A 22,671-nucleotide genomic window follows, 5' to 3' on the forward strand; every position below is an offset into this window, starting at 1 on the left:
AGTGACACTTTACCATTGGTCCAAGCCGTCAACAGAGTTCAAGCCTCTAACAGCAAGTAGAGGCTCTTGTCTCATTAAGTTAGGTTACACAAAGTTGTGGGGAAGCCCTCTGGTGTGAAAAACTTAGCTGTCAAAAGCCAGATGCAGCGCCGCCTGTAATTAACAGGCACTGCTCTGTCCATGACAGGTTACACAGTGGGGAGGCTTTCCCTGCTGTGTAACCTGCTAGAAGCTGATCTGAATGGAGAAAAAGCAGTCATCTTCAGATTTGAATACTATACCTGCCTCCCCTGAATCCCCTGACCGCATGTCCCTGGAACAGTTACTTTCCAAATATAGGGGTCTATTCACGAAGCTGCTGAGGGCAGCCGAGTGAATGACCGATCTGAAGTGAAGTGAGCCGAACACTGTTCGGCTATTCACTTCAGGCTGGTACAGCTAATTTCAGCCGTACATCGGCTGAAATCAGCCGTACATTGGCTTGCTTTGTGTGGCTTCGGGTCGACCCGAAGTGCAGAAGGAGTTCGACTCAGCCGATCCAACATCTGGATCGGCTGAGCCGAACCTCCGGCAGGCTACTCACTGCTGTTCGGGCTATTCTTAAAGATCCCGAACAGCAGTGAGTGAATAGCCAAATGCCGCCGAGCAGTGAATTTGTTGAATTGTGAATAGCCCGTACAGCACCCCTTCGGCTCTACTGGGGCCGAAGCTACGGCCAGATCCTTCAGCAGCTTCATGAATAGACCCCATAATTTCTGATGACTCTAGTTAATTTAATAGGAATATCACAAGCTTTTTTCCATTACAAGAACCTCTTGCAAATATCACTGTAGTTAATCTGACAGGGAGCAGGTTAAGGTTGCACTCCTGGGAGTGTGTCCTGGGTGCTATGTTGAGGTCAATAATGCAATATTTCTCGTGTGTAAAAAAAAATTATTCTGCCCGGTAGGACTTCATGTCGGTAATCTTCAGGCTATATCAGTTTTAACACATAGCAGCCAGACAGCTAGTTTGTAAGTGGCCATAGTGTCTACAGGGCTTGGCTTCAGGCTCAAAGTGTAGGTGAGTGGGAAGAGGGGTAGTTAGTTGGCAAGATGTACACTGTACATACCAGTGGAATGATGCAGGATACATTTGGATGAGGATGTGTTGATACTGCCACTTGTTGGTATCTCTAACACCAACCACTCCATGAAGTTGGAAGGTAAATGCTTTGTCCATTAAAGTGCTGCTTTAAGGACCTCTCCATAAATGATGCCTCTTGATCCGATCACCTTCTTCTTTCAAGTAGTTTTCAGGAGTCCCTCCAGCGCTGGTGCTGGTCTCTGATCCACGCTGACTTCTTTGTCCCACGGTATCTGTCCACGTGCACGCTGCCGGCTGCGTGCATTGACTTAAACTGTGTCTCTCCTCTTCTCCTGGCTGAAGATCACTACTGCGCATGTGACCGCCCCATGATCCTTCACAGCCACTCGAGAATCTTCAGATACTCAGACTGGAGCGAGCCACGGAGACACAAGTAAGTTTTTACCTATTTGGTAACTTTAAAAAAAAAAAATGTTTTTGCACATATCTACTGCTTTCTAGCAGTAGATATATGCAAACATGAAGGTTTAATTCTACTTTGAGTTAGCTTCTTGCTTGTGTAGCAACTAAAAAACATAAAAGGGCGCAATGACCTGTGTGTGTGTGTGTGTATGATCACAAGAATAAAGATGGTAATGGCACTTACGTTGGTGTTTGGAAGGCTGGAAGAAACCTCTGATGGGGATCGTGGAGCTGGAGGGAAGAGCCTTCAGTGAGCAGCAAGGGAGAGCCCGTCCAAGCAAGCAAATGTAGGACATTTGGTAAAGAATTCAGGACAATTTGAATTGTTTGTGGCAGTGAACACACCTCCTCCCATCAGCCATTGTTGGTTTGCTTGGGCCATCTTTTGTGCAAACTTTTAAAAAGAACCTTCAGAGTTGCAGGATACATTCCAGATCTAAGTCCCGTATGCCTCCAAAGTCTAAGGTTACTGGTTTAATAGCTTTGTATTTTCTTTTGTAGTAAACCCATCATTCAATTGGCCTTTGCAGCTTCTCCTTCCAGCAGTCCCACTAAATGGCAGTTCCAATGTGAGGAACCGCCAACATTTCACAATGATGCTCAAAAGAACCCATCAACACCCCCCATACTTTTGTTGAAGGGTTTAAAGACCTTTTTGGGAAGTCTCTCTTCAGGACAAAATGCGCTGTACCTTGCAGCTTCCAACTCCTACTTTTCAATCACTACAATATTCCTCTCTGTCATAGCATCCTTCTCCAGAATGGCCATCTCATTCTCAAGCCATATAACCCACTGGTTCTTACTAGTGAATATATGGAGTTCTGGTCCATTTTCTCTTGTCAGTGCGAGGGTATTGTCAGTGTCTAACCCTTCTTGCTGGCTAGCATTATCTAGCATTCTTATAACTTGCTGTTGTTCCCTGTACCCCAGACCTAATTTTCTAGTCTTCTCTTGAAGGCTAAACACAATCCAGTTTTGGTATTCTGAATGTTCTTTTGTGTTCACAGTGTGCGCGCTGTGATCTGCCATCTCACATGGGCTCATCCTATTGCTGCCAACCACTTTGTGACTAACTAGGAGCCCAGAGAGAAGTACTAGAAAAATGTCCTGTGCAATCACAGGATGCAACAATTTCTACTGCACCATGAGGTATTCATTGGTTCACAATGCAAGAAAACAGAAAATACAGGGCTCTGCATATAAAATCCTGTTAGAATAAACCTACAGGTCTCAGCGTTCCAAATAGCAGCACATATCAAGTATATAACTACAAGTCCTGGCATTCAAATAGGAGAATACAGTAAGTATAGAACTAAAAGTCCCAGATTTCCAATAGCAGTAAATAGCAAGTACAGAACAACAAGTCTCAGCACTTAAGGTTCAACTCCAGATACAGGACAAAAAAACTCTTGCAGTGTTGCCCTGTCACAGTGCAAGGGTTAAATGCTCGTCCGGTTAAGGGGGTACAGGAAGAGGAGCTATTTCTTACCTTACCTCTTGCTCCTTGAAGTTGTGGAACTCTCCTCTTCTACCTGGTGCTTCAGGCTGTGGGTGGTCCATTGGCATCATCACATACAATGTAGGGCTAATAACCCTGTATTTGGTATCTATAAGGTGAGTGACCACTAGGTAAAAAGACGGCTCTCGCAAGGGGATCCATCCATCCAGTACTGTATTTGTTAAAAGGCATAACAGCAGCAAACAAACAAATGCTTACATGTTTCGGCCCCCACACTGGGCCTTAGTCGTAGCAAGGAAACATCAAAATGACATACCTTAAATACCTTAGTTCCTCACCCCCAAAGGGGGCGGGACAACTATTAACCATTTAATCTGCATATAAAAGACACATACATAAAATCTTCTATATCCCATCTCAATATGCACGTACAAACAGAAAAATGATTGTGTAGACATGTAAAGAGACATTCGTTCCAGATATTACCTAGTAAATCCGCTTATGCAAATGATAAAACTAACAGGAACTTCCCATATAACATCACAACATGTGCATAGGATATAAGAAATAGAAGAAACACGGTCCTAAAAGCACATAGAAAAATATCAATCCCAGATATTACCTGGTAAAAATACCCAAAATAGATAATATCCACCCGACCTTTAATCCTAATCTTGATAGTGGGGAGACAATACTATTGCAGCATAAATATGACTTATAAAAAACTTGTTTATAAATAGGATATAAGCTAGCATACCAGCATTAATTTTATCTATATTGAGTCAGGAGAAATCCCAGTATTCACAATGCCTATATGTTGTGTTCCCAGTTCAAATAGCCTTCAATATGGATCCCCTGCTCTATCCTTCTTAAAGAAATCCAAACCCAAACGCCTAAAAAAAAAAAAAGGTGGGAGTACCATAGACAGGAGGCTATGGCGGACTGGTTGCATGGATGGGGGGAGTTTGCTGGAGTGGAGTAAGCTATGTATTACTCCTTATCTCTGCACCCCTAGACTTAACATGCATTTAACTCTGGCAGTGCAGGGTTGCCCCACTGCAAGTGTTTTTTGTCTAGTGCCAGGACTTTAAATAGCGACAAAGCTTGTAAAGAACTACCAATCCAAGCATTCAAAATAGCAGCTCGCAGAAGTAATACAACTATAAGCCCCAGCGCTCTGATTGCAGCACACAGCAGGTATACAACTACAAGCTCTAGTATTCCAATATAACAACACAGAGCAGGTATACAACTACAATTCACAGTATTCCAATATAACAACACACAGCAGGTATAGAACTACAATTCCCAGTATTCCAAAATAACAGCACATTCCAGGTATAGAACTACAATTCCCAGTATTCCAAAATAACAGCACATGGCAGGTATAGAACTACAATTCTCAGTATTCCAAAATAACAGCACATGCCAGGTATAGAACTACAATTCTCAGTATTCCAAAATAACAGCACATGCCAGGTATAGAACTACAATTCCCAGTATTTCAATACAACAACACAGCAGGTATAGTACGACAATTCCCAGTATTCCAAAATAACAGCACATGCCAGGTATAGAACTACAATTCCCAGTATTCCAAAATAACAGCACATGCCAGGTATAGAACTACAATTCCCAGTATTTCAATACAACAACACAGCAGGTATAGTACGACAATTCCCAGTATTCCAAAAAAACAGCACATGGCAGGTATAGAACTACAATTCCCAGTATTCCAAAATAACAGCACATGCCAGGTAGAGAATGACAATTGCCAGTATTCCAAAATAACAGCACATGGCAGGTATAGGACTACAATTTCCAGTATTCCAAAATAACAGCACATGGCAGGTAGAGAATGACAATTCCCAGTATTCCAAAATAACAGCACATGGCAGGTATAGGACTACAATTCCCACTATTCCAAAATAACAGCACATGGCAGGTACAGAACTAAAAGTCCCAGCCTTCACCAGGTGGCTTTGCATTGTCAGAGCATTCCAGAGGTGGTGCAAACTTTGGATCCCAATCATGGATTTTCCTGTAAATCTGCCGAACCTTGCCTTACCTCAGGCTCCTGTCTGCCACTTACTGGCTAAAGTCGACTTTCAGTGAGACCCTACAGTAGGGGTTGGCAACTCCGGCCCTCCAGCTGTTGTGGAACTACAAGTCCCACAAGGCACTGCAAGACTGACAGTTACAGGCATGACTCCCAGAGACAGGGGCATATTGGGATTTTGTAGTTAAAGCACAGCTGGAGGGCCAGAGTTGCCACCACTGCACTCCAGCCAGGAGTTTCTCAATATCTATCAATGGAACCAACTCTGAGTAATTCTGATCTCTGTTACACCATATGAATCCTTGGCCAAATCCTGATGCCAATGTGTCTACCTCCATGCCAGGCACAAGATGAGAGAACCCTCATCTTCAGACCCCCTATGTGGGCACAGGAATTCATTGATCAGCTCATTTACACCTTGCCTAGTTTCTCATGGAACATCTGTTTCTGATGAACTCTACAAATCTAATATTAGTACCTATTGTTATTGATCCAATTGATACATTGCATATTGTTAATGATACAAAGGATGCCTTGCTTTCTCTGCTTGTGATTTTGTCAGCAAATAGAAAGGCAAGAGGTTCTTCTTGTATATATGTGTGTGAGTGTGTGTGCTGCTCCTCAGTGCGGATCTCTCCGCCCCTCACTGCTGTCCTCTCTCTCTCTCTCCCTCTCTGTGTCTCCCCTCCCAGCGCTGTCGGTGCTGCTCTGCCATCTCTCCCAGTCCTGCTTCCTCCGCTCTGTCTCAGGCAGCCGTCTGGAATTCTTCTATTGCACTTACTGGGAGAGAGGGATTGTTGCTGGGGATCCCGTCATGCTAAGACCCTGCTCATCTCTTCCCATTTCGGAGTCCCTGCCTCTATAGACATGGTGGTTGGAGAGTCTCACAGACCGTGCTGGACACTTTGTGATTGCCTCTGCTCATTGCTCTTACCGTCTCTTTTACTAATAATAGCTCGACCAGGGAAACTTGCAGCTTTTCCTACCTCCTTAAGTGATTGCCAAACCCCTACAGGCTGGAACTGTTCTGGTAAGTGATCTTACACTGCAGACACTGACACATATGCAGGCTTGCTAAGCCTGTGTCATTTTGGATAAAATGAAATGTAATGATCTCTTCTTCTCTGCTTCCTATGGTACTGTCACCACTGCACATCATTGCTGCCATTGGGATCCTTAGATTGAGTTAACTTGATGAGCAGAAAAGTGGATTGCTTACAATTAGCTAGATGGATGATAGGATGGACGTATGTTCCATTTATAGCGAAACAAAAATTTATTTATATATATATATATATAGTATAATCTGTCTATATATCTATCTATTTATCTAATCTATCTATACAATATATGTATATAGTATATCTATTGATATAACCTCTCTCTCTCTCTCTCTCTCTATCTTTCTCACTCTCTCTCTCTATGTGTATATATACATATACATACAATTCTTCACTGCAATTCCTATATGTTACAACACACCTTACTAATATAGTGTAAGGTGCATAGGGTTTTCCCATGGTAGTAAAAAATAAGGATCCCCTGACACACATAAATATATGGACTGTAAAGTTTTATTACCTGTTCCTACCAACTTGCAGCTGCCTGTCAAAATCTTCAATACACCCTGTAAGAAAAACACAACTCTGCCTTTTTTCCCCTTGTTTACTAATATTGCTTTGTATTATGTTTGGAATGTAAGATGTGTGGCATTCTATAGATAAATTGTTCACAAGGGCTTTATTTGCTAAAGTAGATATTGGTGGTTTATGCACAGGACTGGTAGAACATTATCTATTTCAGTGTGGTTTTCTTTCTGAACGTGGTAATGCTTCAAGGAAAACTTTCATTTCGTGTTTAGCCTAATCAATGATTCATAAAGTATACATATTGTTAAATGGACCTAGACCAATCTATATTCATACAGAAGAAAGCATGCGAACAGTAGAAACATTAGTTGATCATGTGTCAGATCTTATTTTGGCTGCAAAAATATCAAGGGATGTCAAACTGCAGCACTCCATATGTACAAACATATTGTCTCATGCAATGTTTAAACTTGCTTCTTTTTTTTTTTTTTAAGGTTACAAATCTGAAGCAGTAACATTGCGCCTTTTGAATATGATTTTGGCATTAACTTCATTATATGTAGTTATATTTGTTGAAATATAAATCCTTATAGTAACTAGTGGTTTTGCAGTATTAGCAGTGACAAATTGCTTGCTCTCTTTAACTACAAATGAATGAACGAATGAATGGAAATTATGTATCATGATTTGTGGGCCATGAGATGGCTACAGTCACTGGGGAGTTAATTGGCTATGCAGATGATACCCCCACGCAACAAAAAAAAAAAGGTCACATTCAGGACAAAAATACAAAATACTGCTTTGTCGCATCAATTTAGCTGTGGTAACCTTATCTAAATTTCAGCATTAGGTCATGACTGGTGTTGTATTGACTGCCAAGTTGTGAAATATGCTAATTAAATAAGGAAGGATGAGCCCTGGAGTTACTGCACCTGTAAATCATCTCTGTGGCTGAAACCTATTTAATAAGATAATTGGGTGATCATGTCTTTTTTAAGCTTTTAGAACCGTACCCTTTTACTGTCTTTGTCAATAATAAGCTACTGATGTCTGTATTGAACTAACAGTATCCTTTATGAAGGCAGTGATAGATTTGTTATGGGTTATTAGCTTTGTAAGATATTCCTAAATTGTATTCCATAAGAACAATGTGTTCTCTCTGCGGTACTGTATACTACCTCACACACAACTGCACCTTCCGTATACAGATCTGTAATATTTTTGATTTGGTTAAAACCTATCCTTCTACCCAGAAAGGGCAGATCAGCTACAGTATAAATATGTTAAGGACTCTGCTATTGTCTGCTGACTCTTCTTTCATTTTTAATACGATGATGTGGTTTCTAACAGAGGAATGTAATGAAAGAATCAATACAGTTAAATCTTAATGGATCTGAAGTCTAATGTATACGGGTATGTTCTGTTTAATATTGTATCTTTCAAGCTGAACTCTGATATTTCTAAACACCCCATCCCCCACCCAGATGTCTTATACTGTCCATAGAAAAAAGAAAAGCCCATCGAGAATGCTGCCTTATTTCAAGTCTAATGGGGGCACCCTTTTTACTTGCAGTTTAAGCTTTTAGAGGTGATCGATTTGCAATCAAATTAGGCACTAATAAAATAAACACCACTGTTCTTTATTATTATTGCGCTTTAATGTAAGGGTCCTTGTATGTCATTGATTAAATACATTTAAAAAAACTGATCCCACTTCATGCACCAGCCTGTGTTCCTTCTATTTCAGCAGTGAACACATAGCGTGTGTCTAATTTATGCAATAATCCAGGCTTTATGGAGTTAGAGTTAAGAACGAATGTTGGCTAATAAAAGATTGGATGAATCACCTATTCTAATATATAGTTTTCTAATAACTTTGTTGATTGCAGTTCATTAATTTTTACTGACTTTTCTTCTCTTTACATTTCAGGTTTTGATGACAGAGAAAATGATCTTTTTCTATGTGACACAAATACCTGTAAATTTGACGGAGAGTGTTTAAGAATTGGAGACAGTGTGACATGTGATTGTCAGTTCAAGGTAAAGAGTTTGGTATCTCATTTTTCAAATAGACTAATGCTGGCGTAAAAAGGATATCCACTTTCACAGGCTTTCTCTTAGCAATTTATATATTTACAGGTTAAATAGTTGAAGGCAAAACTAGAACTTATGGAAAATGTGATCAACTTGTGGTGTCAAAACACATAGTCATTCCAGGGAAGATGCAGAGAATGTAACAATCTACTTTCTATGTCACCAATAAAGTGGATCTTCTGTGCCACCAGTTGGCAGCCAAAGGCTTTCACCAAAGTTCAGACTTCACTGTCTTATCTTCAGCATATTCCCTTTTGGTGGGGATATAGTTGTCTTCAGAACTGTCTGTGTTGGCTTCAGGATTGTCTGTGTTGGTTTTTGGGCTGCCTGTAGGACTGCCTGGCTGGTGTCAAATCGTGAGGCAGAGTCGTGGTCAGATTCAGTCAAGAAGTTAAGGCAGGTGGCAGACAAGCACAGAACAAGAATCCAGCAGGCGATGAGGGCAGGTGGCAGACATAGAGCAGAAGCCAAAGTTCAGGGTTAATTGTTAGCAATGGCAATTGAATAAAAGCAACCATCATAAGACAAGCACAGCTCAAACCAAGAGATTATCAGAGGCAGATGCCATAAACAAACCAACTCATAACAAGAGTATCAGTACATGAATAATGTCAGAGACAACTTCCCAAATTTTCAGTACAAGAACCTTTTTCAGGCAAGGAGCCATATTTAGGCTTAGTTTATCACTGAGGTTAGGTGAGCGTTAAGTTGTTACTAATGAGCCAACATCGATTTTTAAAGTGTTTTATTTTAGAGGTTAGTTTAATTCTGATTAAGTGGTACCCCCCCCGGAAATGAGTCATTCCAAGGCAAGGCGCACTCTGTAGCTATGGTGACTATGCTGTTTATGCAGAGATGAGGTAGTTATGTATGTGCTGCAGGAGGTATGTAGCAGTTGGTGGATCCTTATATTGTTTAAATTTATGGAGTGTCCACAATTCGAATAAAGTCCAAAACTGTATGGATTGGACCTTTGAACATTATATAAAATGCACCTTGTTTCAATATATAATTGTCAATGCTTTTACCATTTTTATAATAAAGAGGTTTTACATGCTTTACAAGGCCATTGATGTGCATTAATGTTTTATAGTTGATACCTCAGCTTGTCCATGAGCAACAGGTGGTGGTAAAGTACTGTGATAACTAAATGAGACTTTGTGGTTTTTAAATAATACCCTTCCTATATATGGGGTACTGAACGCCAGTGGTATTATTTTGTATAGTGTGTATAGTGTGCTGTAAGGTGGCTATGCTTTGCAGTTCAAATTCTGCCAGGATATTGTGCAGGCAAGCATTTAAGCAAACCATGGCCAAACAAACCATTCAGAGAACATGAGGAGGCAGAGGTGAGGGATGGAGTTATAAATGTGCTGCAGGAGGTATGTAGCCACTTGGGAACCTTATATTGTAATCAGGCTTAAGATGCATACATTATTTTTGTTGTTGTTGTACTGCTTAGAGCCAGGGCCTCTAATCACTTCAGTACAGTCACAGATCTGTATTCTTTCTGTGCATTGCTTTTAATTATTTGCTAATAGTGGCCACATGACCTGTCTTCTGGAACACAGGCCGCCCAAGAAATAGATCAGGATGTATTAATAGGGCAGTCTGTATTCTTTGTCACATAAATAAAGATATATTGTAATTATGTTTGCTTATTCGATGAGCATTCTGTTGAGCTTGCTGTTGAAGCTGTCTGGTATTAGTAGAAATAGAACAACAGAATATGTTGTTGCTTCTGGTGTTTGCATGGAACAACCTATCACTTTTTTTACTCTGTATTATTTATTTATTTTTTCCTTTCTCTCATACACAAAAAAAAAGCTCCTTTTAATTCATATTTTTCTACTAGCTCTTTCTGATCTTAAAAGCATATTTTTCTGTGGCCAACCACCCTGTGCTGCTAATTAGAAGGGGAGCGGAAAAGGGCTTCACATGTTATAAATAAAGCTTTCCGACCATTTCAACGAGCTTTCATTTTTAAGTGGCTTCTGGTGTAAATGAAGTTACAACCACACAGCAATATTGCTAGTTCCTCCAATAGCTAAGATGCTGGTAGTCATGGATATTGCAATATATGACACATAAACAGGTTTTGGGAGATTCTGTGAACAGAAAGACAGATGGAACAATTTTATGTCAAGGTTCAGGTTGTAGTGGACCAGATAAGGTCTTTACAATGCAGTGCACATGAAAGGAACCCTGTCCCCATACTATTATTTTCAACAAATAATCTTCCCATAAGATTGTATGCAAAATGACTTTGTCTTGTTCATTAAAATTCCCTATGATTATTGACGATAAGGTTCATTAATAATAATAATGGTCCTTAAATTGAGATATCTGCATCTAGGCAAAACATTCTTCGACATCCTATATAGAAACAATCTAAACATTACTCTCATAGTTATCAGCAGAGACAAGATAACAGACATTTAAAATCATTTAAAATAAAGGATGCTGGGCATGTTGGGAATAATAAAATATAGTATGATGTCTTTATACCAAGAACCTGTATAACCAATATTCTCAAATTGGTACTTTGCTGTAAATTGCTCACATTTAATGTCCATCCATAAATTCCCAAAATACAGGCAACTGCCTATACCACGTGTAAACAACCAGGTGCATTATGTGTACTATGCATATGGAGGTAATCCTAGTATTACAATACCATCAACGTTTATTCCTCCGGGAATCCATAGTCTCTTGTAAATGTTTAATGTGTATGTGTGTTGGACTAGATTTAAAAAAAAAAATCAAACTGAGGCTATATAGCCATAAATGCCCAGCAGATAACTAATATTTATATAATATACTAATATAGTCTCCAGTGTAAGTCTGTTCTTGATATTATATGGAACAGACCTGAGACAGCTGCTGAGCGCCGCCATCTTGCATGTGATATAAGCAGCCCCAGGCGGGCTGCCAGAGCTGTCACTCAAATGGCACTCTGTAGTATTCCCTGATATTATTTATTTATGTTTGAGATTCACTGAACAGCCTCTATTTGCTGACAGGGCAGAGAGGCTGATAGTAGGAGTTCACACACAGTAGAATACTGAATAATGCCAGCACTATGACATCTCCTGCACACATTGACATCTCCTCCACTCTGTACATATTACTATCTATTCCTGGTTGGTTTACATTGTTGTCCTCTGCTCCAGCTGATACTTTTGATTATTTTACTTTATGGGTACACAGATAATAAATTGCTGCTCTTGCCTATAATCCTAATGTTTGCTAACAGGTAGGTGCGCAGGCTCCTGCTGTCTTCCTACATGGAAAAAGGGACTGCACTGACAGGAATTGACACTTCCAGGAAGTGGTCAGATTCCTAATACAGTTACATGGGTCACAACAAAGTCTAAAAATACTTTGTCAATGGGCAGAGAGATCGGCATCAGGCTGGGGTCCGGTGGGATACATCTGGGTAAAACATCACATAAGCATCTTTAAATTCCAGGGTCCCCTTCTCCCTTGCCTTCGCCAGTATTTCTTCAATGTACAAATGTACTTGGCAGAGCATGTCGCAGGGCTTGGTAATTGCAGAAACTTCCTGTAGAGTTTAATCTGTTCCATGGCTTCCCGACCTAATAGGGTATTGAAAATTCCAATGACGATGTCTCTGTGGCCGCTAAAATGCCCTTTAGCCAGACAGTATTCCAGTGGTGCCAGTCTTTAAGATCATTCATCTGGGCCCAGAGGCCTTGGATATAGGGCTATTTTGCTTGCCACATGTCCTGGAGACAGTTGACCATCTTGATACTGCAGATTAGGTAGATTCATTGTCTTCAAGGCATTGGTGAAGGCCCTCCAGGCCTTCTTGTAAGTCTGCCATATCCTGTTTATGTGTTTTCTTGAGGCAGGTGAACACAGCCTCTTTGTCATGCTCCAGTGCCAGTACTGAGAAATATCTTTTAAACATGTAGCAGCTCTGCCCTATTCAGCAATAGAGTCCTGTCTCCCCACTCTTATGTGACAGCACTGAGCCAATAATCAAGCACAAGCATTGTAACATAAGAGGAAGGAAAGTACCAGATATGTTCACCACTGAAGATGGGGAGTAGTGAGGGAGCAATGAAATGTAGATGAGTAAGTGCTGCTAGGGAGGGAAGCATTAACGCAAATCTGATTTTATCTTGCCTAGGCAAAGCTCTGGTTTTCTTTAAGGACATGTACTGTAAAAATGATACCTCAAAAAACTAAGCTAAATAATTTCTGTGGATGTTGTATATTTAAAATTTTGTACAAGTTTCACATGGTTAGCTTGTAATGTACACTATAATATGTAATTAGATAAAAAATCTGGCTTAAAGACCACGTCTCGAGAGTTGTGATTAATCATTCATACTCTGAATGGACTAAACCTATAAGTTCAGTTTTGATACCATTATTCTTTAACGTGTTTATAAATGATGTGGGTTTGAGGCTAAAACCGTTTCTGTGTTTACAGAATACTCATACGTTTACCAATAAACAAAGCATTAACATGTCCTCATCTTCAATATACAGTTCAGTTTTGCTTCAATAAAAGGTTGTCCTAGAACTGAAAGGAAGTGCACACAAAGGCAACTAAATTAGTAAGACGCATACAGAAGTGCAGTTACAGGGAAAGACTAATTTTACTGAATTTATATACCCTTGAAAAGAGGACCATATAATAAACTTAATGGACATCTGTTCACTTTACCGCTGTGAAAAAAGAAAAAAAAAAGAAAAACCAAGGGCACCCCATGCAACTGGAAATAAAAAAAAGCCTATTACTGTAAGTGCAGTTGAATAGTCATCCGCAGGAATTGGTTTTAGCAGGTAAAGTAGATTGTTTAAAAAATTGATTAGTTACAATTTGAAAAATACATAGTACATTGTTGATCCAGGGATTAATCCAGTTGTCACTTGCGGTCAAGGAAGGAATTTTATTCCTGTTAGAGCAAATTGTACTGCAAAGTATTTTACCTTCTTCTGGACCTATTAGAGTTTAAGATTTTTTTTCTTTTTCTCTTTAAGGTTGAAATGGAGGACTATATGTCTCTTTTTAACAAATTAATTATTTGACTGCAGATGTGAAAAATAAAGTCATATCAGGTTAAACCTCAATGTAATAGTTTTATGTTGGTCATGTGCTGTCCAGTATGCATTATTTACCTTTCTTTCCACATCTGGTAGGATGTTTGTAAGTTCTGTTCAGTTGAATGCAGCATAGTTAAGCCTTGCTCTATATTTTAAATCCCTCATTTGTCCTTATATGCCTCCATAGGAATGTAAGGATAGGCATTCAGAGTTTAACATTTTCAATGCCACCAAAATTTAGAATACCTAATTCATGTGTGTGTCGATGAGTGTGTATATTATTTCTACATTTAAAGAAACAATATAATCCTTGCTAGCAATGCAGATATGTTGAATATATGTTTTTTATTTATTTATAGAAGAACTGGAGCAAGGATTACACCCCCCAAAAAAAAACGAATTATTGCATTTAGTCCTGCTTGCTGCATTTTTTCTTTATTGATTTGCATTTTCAGTTAATGGCTATTGAAAGCAGCTCTTGAAAATGCATCAAAAATGTGCATTATACCCATTTTCAAAAAATGTGGTGTGATTGTTAAAATTATTGAATGGAGTATGACAGGCGTGTTGACACCCCATAAATGCACCACAGTAAATTAACAATGATATAATCCAGAAAACATTGCAATAAAATAATTGTGCCTTAAGTACCTGGACCGACTAAATTAAACTCAAAGGTCCTCAAAGAGCTAAGATAAAATATTTATGTGGGTGTTGTATCTTTGGACTATAATAATTAGCTAAAAGTTATCAATCATACATATTCTAAATGCTCTAAAGTTATAAGTACTTCAAGGTTCAGGTTTGACAGCATTATTCTATAACATGCTTATAAATGATGTGGAAATCAGTTTAAAATCTATTTCTGTGTGTTTCGATCAGTGGTGGTCAACTTTGTAAATATGAAGGGCCTCAAGTGCAGCCCCAAAATATACAGAGGGACACACAATAGTATTTATTTTTGAATTAAAGATAGACAGCAGACATATAAACATATAATGCTGGATTTTGAAAACACATTCTTGTGTGTTGAGGTGCACTGTGTTAAGGCAGCCAATTAATTTTGAATGGACTGTCAATGCACCTCAGTGCATGAAAAAAAAACTTACTTGCCCCAGTTTATTTAAACACAGTACACCACAACTCACAAATTGATCATATCTGTGAATTGTGGAGAACTAAAAGATGCAGGTGAGGAGAAAACTTTTTTTAATTAAATATAGTGGTAAAAGGTTAAAAACCACTATTAGGTTTTGATTGCTGCCCTCCTCTTTGAGAGCTTTCTCTGACTTTCTGTCCCTGTGGTGGTAATCACTTAGACAGGAAACAAGAGGAAATCTCCCCAATTGAGACTTTTGCAAACAATGCAAAACAACCTCATATTTATCCCTTCCATAAAGTATCAAAAAAGAGCTATAGTTACAGTTCCAATGCCATACTGCATAATACTTTCCTACAATATAATGTGATGGGACTATACTAGTGGTTAAACATTACTGAATCTATTCAGTTTGGGTATTGTAATGCCATTTTGTTTCTGGCTTTGGTGCAGACATCTTTTGTAGCCAATTAAATGGAAATGACAAAATACAGCACAGATGACATCAAGCTGTAATCAAGCAGGCAGAAATTAGGACCTCTTGGGAGACTAACAGGGCTATTCACAAAAGGGTGAAGAGTTTGGAGAAGGCAGGAGGAGAAGTGAACAATCTAGGACAACATAGCTGAACTGGAAAGTGAGCGGAATTGGAGAATGTTTCCAGTTCAGCTATGTTGTCCTAGATTGTTCACTTCTCCTGCCTTCTCCAAACTCTTCACCCTTTAGTGAATAACTCTACAAGAGTTTGCTGTTTGATTGAGTTGACGAAATGCATATTTTATTTGAGCATATTCAGAAAGTATTTTTTTAAAAGTCGAATTTCTGTTTAGGCGAGTTGAGTTTTACCATTATCTACTGTAGTATTATTAATGGCCTTATATTCCCTGTAAAAAAAATAAAATAGATGGCATTCACCATTTTTTCAGGTATTTATAGAGCAGTGACAACTAATATAGCTCTTTACATAATGTACATTTATAGCAATCCCTGCTCTCAAGGCACTTACAACATAAGGTCTGTCTCATGTGCATACACATTTACACAGGAGCTGCTTGTACTGTGACGTAACTGATCCTTAAAATCCTCAAAGATTACAACAGAAACTCTGAAGTTGGGTTTCAGCTGGTTTCTAGCAGGTTAGAAACACCCAGGGGGCAATTATCAAATCTGCTAATCAGAAGCAGTGAGACAGATTGTGTGGCTAAAGTGTTACAGTCATAAATTATATTAGCATGGGTTGAAAATAAGTGGTCTTTGGAAAAGACTGTGAAACATAACAAATTTGTAGCATGATATATGTTTCACACAGTCTTTTTCAAAGACCCCTTTTTCCAACCCATGCTAAGAGATAGATAGATAGATAGATAGATAGATAGATAGATAGATTGTGGGGGTATAGCTCAAATGGGGATCACCTTCCCTGGGAAAAAGGTAGTCCAGGCAGCAAAGTTCTTTTCAATCTGACTTGCAGTCAGTTTTATTTAAAAGGTTGCAAAATTAAAACAAAATAAAACAGAAAATGAATCCTTGCCTTCCAGGCTCTAACTAAACATACAGGTTTCCTTTCTAACAGGTGATGAGCTTCTCTCAGCCACCTCAAAAAAACAAATTATTTACAGCAACCTTTTACTCACAAACATATACAAATTGCAGCGCTCACTCTCTCAGAAGGTTGCCTGAGTCCCAACCAGAGCCCCAGCCTTCTCCTTTTATCTCACCTGAATCATTAATCAATTAATCAATCCAGAGGAGAGACAAGAAATCCGAACTGGATTACCCAGGCCCAAAGTATACACGAAAACCTGGTCTGGATTCAGCTAGTCTTGCACATATGAAAGAAATCGTGATGAAATATATCACCCTGATGATGATTTCCACTAACCTTATGTCACTATATATATATATATAAAACTAAACAATAAAGGTGATCAGCGCCAGTAAGTGTAATGTGGAAATATGAGCTACCAAGCACTAAGGATATAACTAAATATCTGTAAAATGTGAAAAAACAATATTGTGCCGAGCTAATAATCATACATATCTAATAAATTGAAACATATATAAATGAGTCACATATATGAGCCTTCAAACAAATGAGGCATAAGAAATATCTACACACATACAAAAAAGCAATATAGGCAAAAAAAGTCCCAAGGAAAAAACAAACGCAAACAATGGTGATTGTGCAAAAAATTCCTCAGATGATTCGCAGCCAAGCATATTTTATTTGAGCATATTCAGAAAGTATTTTTTTAAAAGTCGAATTTCTGTTTAGGCGAGTTGAGTTTTACCATTATCTACTGTAGTATTATTAATGGCCTTATATTCCCTGTAAAAAAAATAAAATAGATGGCATTCACCATTTTTTCAGGTATTTATAGAGCAGTGACAACTAATATAGCTCTTTACATAATGTACATTTATAGCAATCCCTGCTCTCAAGGCACTTACAACATAAGGTCTGTCTCATGTGCATACACATTTACACAGGAGCTGCTTGTACTGTGACGTAACTGATCCTTAAAATCCTCAAAGATTACAACAGAAACTCTGAAGTTGGGTTTCAGCTGGTTTCTAGCAGGTTAGAAACACCCAGGGGGCAATTATCAAATCTGCTAATCAGAAGCAGTGAGACAGATTGTGTGGCTAAAGTGTTACAGTCATAAATTATATTAGCATGGGTTGAAAATAAGTGGTCTTTGGAAAAGACTGTGAAACATAACAAATTTGTAGCATGATATATGTTTCACACAGTCTTTTTCAAAGACCCCTTTTTCCAACCCATGCTAAGAGATAGATAGATAGATAGATAGATAGATAGATAGATAGATTGTGGGGGTATAGCTCAAATGGGGATCACCTTCCCTGGGAAAAAGGTAGTCCAGGCAGCAAAGTTCTTTTCAATCTGACTTGCAGTCAGTTTTATTTAAAAGGTTGCAAAATTAAAACAAAATAAAACAGAAAATGAATCCTTGCCTTCCAGGCTCTAACTAAACATACAGGTTTCCTTTCTAACAGGTGATGAGCTTCTCTCAGCCACCTCAAAAAAACAAATTATTTACAGCAACCTTTTACTCACAAACATATACAAATTGCAGCGCTCACTCTCTCAGAAGGTTGCCTGAGTCCCAACCAGAGCCCCAGCCTTCTCCTTTTATCTCACCTGAATCATTAATCAATTAATCAATCCAGAGGAGAGACAAGAAATCCGAACTGGATTACCCAGGCCCAAAGTATACACGAAAACCTGGTCTGGATTCAGCTAGTCTTGCACATATGAAAGAAATCGTGATGAAATATATCACCCTGATGATGATTTCCACTAACCTTATGTCACTATATATATATATATAAAACTAAACAATAAAGGTGATCAGCGCCAGTAAGTGTAATGTGGAAATATGAGCTACCAAGCACTAAGGATAAAAAAACCCTGACGAAGCAATACCCAATGCCTGTACTGTTTACACCATTGTGAGTACGCATTTTTTATATAATAAATTGCATTTTATTGGACGTTACGCACTATGTCCTTGTCCTTTTTCTCTTTCCACCGGGATTTATACTGGTACCTGTGATCTGAGGAGACCTTATCGCCTTTTTCTGTGCATGGGCTTCCCTCCCCCATTAAGAAGGGAAAAAGTGCATTTGACCTAGCTCTGTGGGTCTACCTCCCCAGGTGAGCATTCACTTGTTATCATCACTCACTGGGTGGAGGTGAAGGTCTGCCTGCATTGTGTGATTATCCTTACCTGAGAGTTATATGCACATTGGCTGCGAATCATCTGAGGAATTTTTTGCACAATCACCATTGTTTGCGTTTGTTTTTTCCTTGGGACTTTTTTTGCCTATATTGCTTTTTTGTATGTGTGTAGATATTTCTTATGCCTCATTTGTTTGAAGGCTCATATATGTGACTCATTTATATATGTTTCAATTTATTAGATATGTATGATTATTAGCTCGGCACAATATTGTTTTTTCACATATATATATATATATTGTGGCATTGCGTGGCAATACCACACTGTTAGGTGGCCTAAAAGTCACCCAGGATTCTCAGCCAGAGGGGCTGAGTGGCTCCAGGAAGCAATTGCTTGTACCAGGAAAGAGCTGGCTTCTAAGTCCTTTCCAGGTTTTCTGGATCATAGTTGGGATCCTGGAGCAAGAGATTTCTTAGAGCTCTGGGTGGGATAAAATCTCCATTCCTGGGTCCATGCTTTAGTGGCAGCCAGCACTTGATTGTGCACCCCTCATGAGGAGGGTGCCGGAGTGTGTTCAGGGCTCCAGCTGGGAACAGGGACAGGTTGTGTCCAGGAGTCAGGCGGACTCCACCCAGAAGCCAGATTGAAGCCAGGAGGCTGTGTATGTGTTGGAGGCTGGAAGGCTTGGAGAGCCAGAGAGAGCCAGGCACACAAGGTGTGTGGGTGAATTCAAAAGATGCTCAAAGGCACAGAATATCCAGGAAGAGATTCTGTTGAGGCAAACCGTAAGGTCCTGGGACACTGAACAGGATAACCTGTGAAGGGTGAGCTGATATGTACGCTGAAGAAAGCTATTTATGTTGGATTTCCTTTTTCTGCCTTTGGAATTAATAAAAGACTGTCCTTTGTTCTGTGAAAACGGCTTCATGACTGGTCCTTAATCGCCATTTGTGCTAACCTCCCCAACATCACAATATATATATATATATCTGTATGGACCTGGACAGGAGTGTAGTCATAGACTACAACAGGTAGGAGGCCCCCCAATATCTCTAAAGCATTACAACGGATCTGGAATTACTGGGGAATTTACGGTCGTCATCTGGGATCACTGTGGGACTCAGTATAACTAGGCTCATATTTGTTGTTCTTAGCTACCTGCTCTACCATATAAATAAGATTATATATGGACCGTAAGATTTTCAGATTTGGGTTGGGGCCATGGGCCACATGCTCCCTCCACATACTTATGTCCCTGTACCCAGCACAGAGGGATTTTGAAGCCGACTGTCTAGGTCTACACATCAGTTATATTTTATTACTTGAAGTTTTATAAAGACATTTTAATGTTATCATTTAGGGAGTGTCCTTATCACGTACCTGGTGGGGAGCCGAGTTGTGGGGAGGCCTCCTTTGCAGCACGAGTTCCACACCCCTGAATGTGGAGACAGGAGGTGGGGAAACTACGGGCAGCACCGGTGCCGGATGATGCAGGACACTGGGCCTGGGCAGGTCCTTGAGGCCCGTCTTCAGCGATGCAGGAAGCAGGTGCTGATGCGGCTGGAGCAGAGCGGAGTCGGGCAAGGCAGGGTCAGCAACAATCGGGCTGCAAGGTACAATAGGAGAAGGCAAAGGAGAATCCAGGGACAAGCAGAAGTCGGAGGCAGGCGGCAATCAGGCAAGGTCAAGGAATCCGGTCGATAATAAGGCAACAGGCAAGATACAGGAATACACACCAAAGCTGAAAGACCACTCAGCAAAGATCCTGGGAGTTGGGCCAGCTTAAATAGGATCATTCCCAGACAGAGCAAGTCACTTCCTGTGCGCCATGCGCCGTTTGCGCATGCGCAGTAGCTGCCGTTCGCGCATGCGCAGTAGCTGCCGTTTGCGCATGCGCAGTAGCCGCTGCTTCCGGCAAATGTGGTGAAAAGGCCTATGCGCATGCGTGGTCGTTACTCTGCCGTTAGGCATGGTCTTACAGTCCTGAGGAAGCCGGAATTCTGTGAAACGCGATGAGTTATATATCCCTAGTGCTGGAATTACCAGTTTATCCAATTTTGTATGAACTGCAAACATGGTATGATAAACCAATTTATAAATATATAGAAGACAAAATTTGTGATTCTGAGGAAGGGGGTACGCCCCTGAAATGCGTAAATCCAGCCTAAAAGCAGCCGGTGGCACGATGGTACGGTGATGTGACCGGAGGCAGCTCTTTATACGCAGAGTGGAACATTTTAGACACTGATCTTGTGGTCTCTTATTGACAAGCGTGACTAAAATGTTATAATCGTGAGTATTTATAACGTTTTTATTATTCAAATAAAAAAAGATTTCACACAAGGAGGTGGCACTTTGTTGCTTTTGCCTTCAATTTATAGATATGGAGATGGTTAACATATATTGCTTGTCCAGTTACTATAAGGGATAAGCTCTCAGAATCTTATGATGAGTATTGTAATTGTATGATATAAATGTGTATTTTATTATTTTGTCTTTAAATGTATGATTTTGTTTTTAATAGAAATAAAAGAGATTAAACAACTGAATATGATGTAATGATATAAATTAAGGTTTACTGCTTCTGAATTAGAAATTTCAGTTGTCATGAAGTCATAGGATGTAGGTGCCAGCCCACCGTATTTAAGTATATGTTTATTATTGGCTTTTATATGTCGGTCTGGATTAAGGATTGTGTTGTGGTAGGTAATGATTATGTGATGTTGTGGTGCAGCACAAAAAAATATCCAATATTAACGGTCTTAAAGGAGAACTATGGGGTCAGTGTTTTTCCCCATAGTTCTCCTTAGGGTAACGGGAGGACACAAACTAGCGTCCTCCCGTTACCCTAAGCTCTGTATACCGCGAGCTACAGCTCGCGGTATACTGAGACGCCGCAGCCGGAGCGGATCCCGACGTAGATGACGGGATCCGCCCAGCTGCGTGAGTGACAGCTGGCTCTGCCTATCTAGAGGCAGAGCCAGCTGTACCCGCCCCGTCCGTTCCGCCAATCAGCGCTGGCAGATCGGAGCGGGGAGAGAGGAATCCAGCCCCTCCCCCTGTCACGGCAGAGAGCCGTGACAGGATCGAGAGGTGAGCGAACCTGGTATGTGTTTGCTCACCTCCCGATCTACTGAGCCGACCTGTGACAGTCTCATTGTCACAGGTCGGCTAGAACTATGAGGTGAGTGGAAATCACTCATCTCATAGTTCTCCTTTAAATTCCTCTCTCTGATGCTCTAAAGTAACACTGCAACAGAATTAAACCTGACCCTGATCACTTCTTGATTATGAGTCTGTGTAGAGTAAAATTCTGTCTCATCTTTAGTGATAAATCTGCCAAAGTGAAGTGAAGTTTAGCCAAAGTGAAGTAGGTAATCTTGATCTGCATTCTTGTCAGTGAACTAGCGTTTTCAGAAGAGGTCAACATTGGCAGCCACGTACTTATAAGCACATGTTTCCTTTAAAGTGATTGTATTACAAGAATGGTTACCACATTGTAAAGCACTGGTAAACCTGCAACAATAGAGCAAAAAGTTGCACAAAATTAGGAGCTCTTAATTTATCTCTGTAGTTGTAAAGAGAAGTTTATTCAATATAGCTGCTCCCAAATTGAATTTCATATGTTGTTGTAATAGTAACCCAACATGTCCAACAGAAATACGTCTAAGGGGTGTGTTTGGTGGAGGGGGTTGTAGCAGTTTACCCCAGGGCTTAAAGGGTATTCCCCTTTTGCAGTGAAATATGAGAAAACCTCTTTATATGTTTCTTTTGTTTTCCCATTTACACATCATAATGAAACATGTATAAAACAATGCTTACTTTTTAGATGTTTTGTTGCAGCAGACAACTTGGCTGAATTGAGGTTTTTCTGAGCATATTCAGTGTCCTGTCCTTATAGAAAGACTTAGGGGTCTATTCACGAAGCTGCCGAGGGCAGCCGAGTGAATGACCGATCTGAAGTGAAGGGAAATCAGCCGTACATCGGCTTGCTTCGTGTGGCTTCGGGTCGGCCGAACATGCTCAGCATGTTCGGCCGA

The 22,671-nt window shown here is 39.9% G+C and overlaps 1 protein-coding gene across 1 annotated transcript in view; it reads left to right on the forward strand.

Annotated features, from left to right (window-relative positions):
* The first annotated feature begins 5,861 nt into the window (after nucleotides 1-5,861).
* LOC108798428 (tomoregulin-2-like) overlaps nucleotides 5,862-22,671 on the forward strand; it is a 268,178-nt gene continuing 251,368 nt past the window's right edge. Inside the window, exons 1-2 of the mRNA XM_018570182.1 lie at nucleotides 5,862-6,096; nucleotides 8,586-8,695. Of these exons, the coding sequence (XP_018425684.1) occupies nucleotides 5,934-6,096; nucleotides 8,586-8,695 (273 nt within the window). The 5' untranslated portion in view covers nucleotides 5,862-5,933. The remainder of the gene's footprint in view (nucleotides 6,097-8,585; nucleotides 8,696-22,671) is intronic.

Source organism: Nanorana parkeri, unplaced genomic scaffold, assembly GCF_000935625.1.
Source record: "Nanorana parkeri isolate BGI_ZX_2015 unplaced genomic scaffold, ASM93562v1 scaffold1471, whole genome shotgun sequence".
Lineage (NCBI taxonomy): Eukaryota > Metazoa > Chordata > Amphibia > Anura > Dicroglossidae > Nanorana > Nanorana parkeri.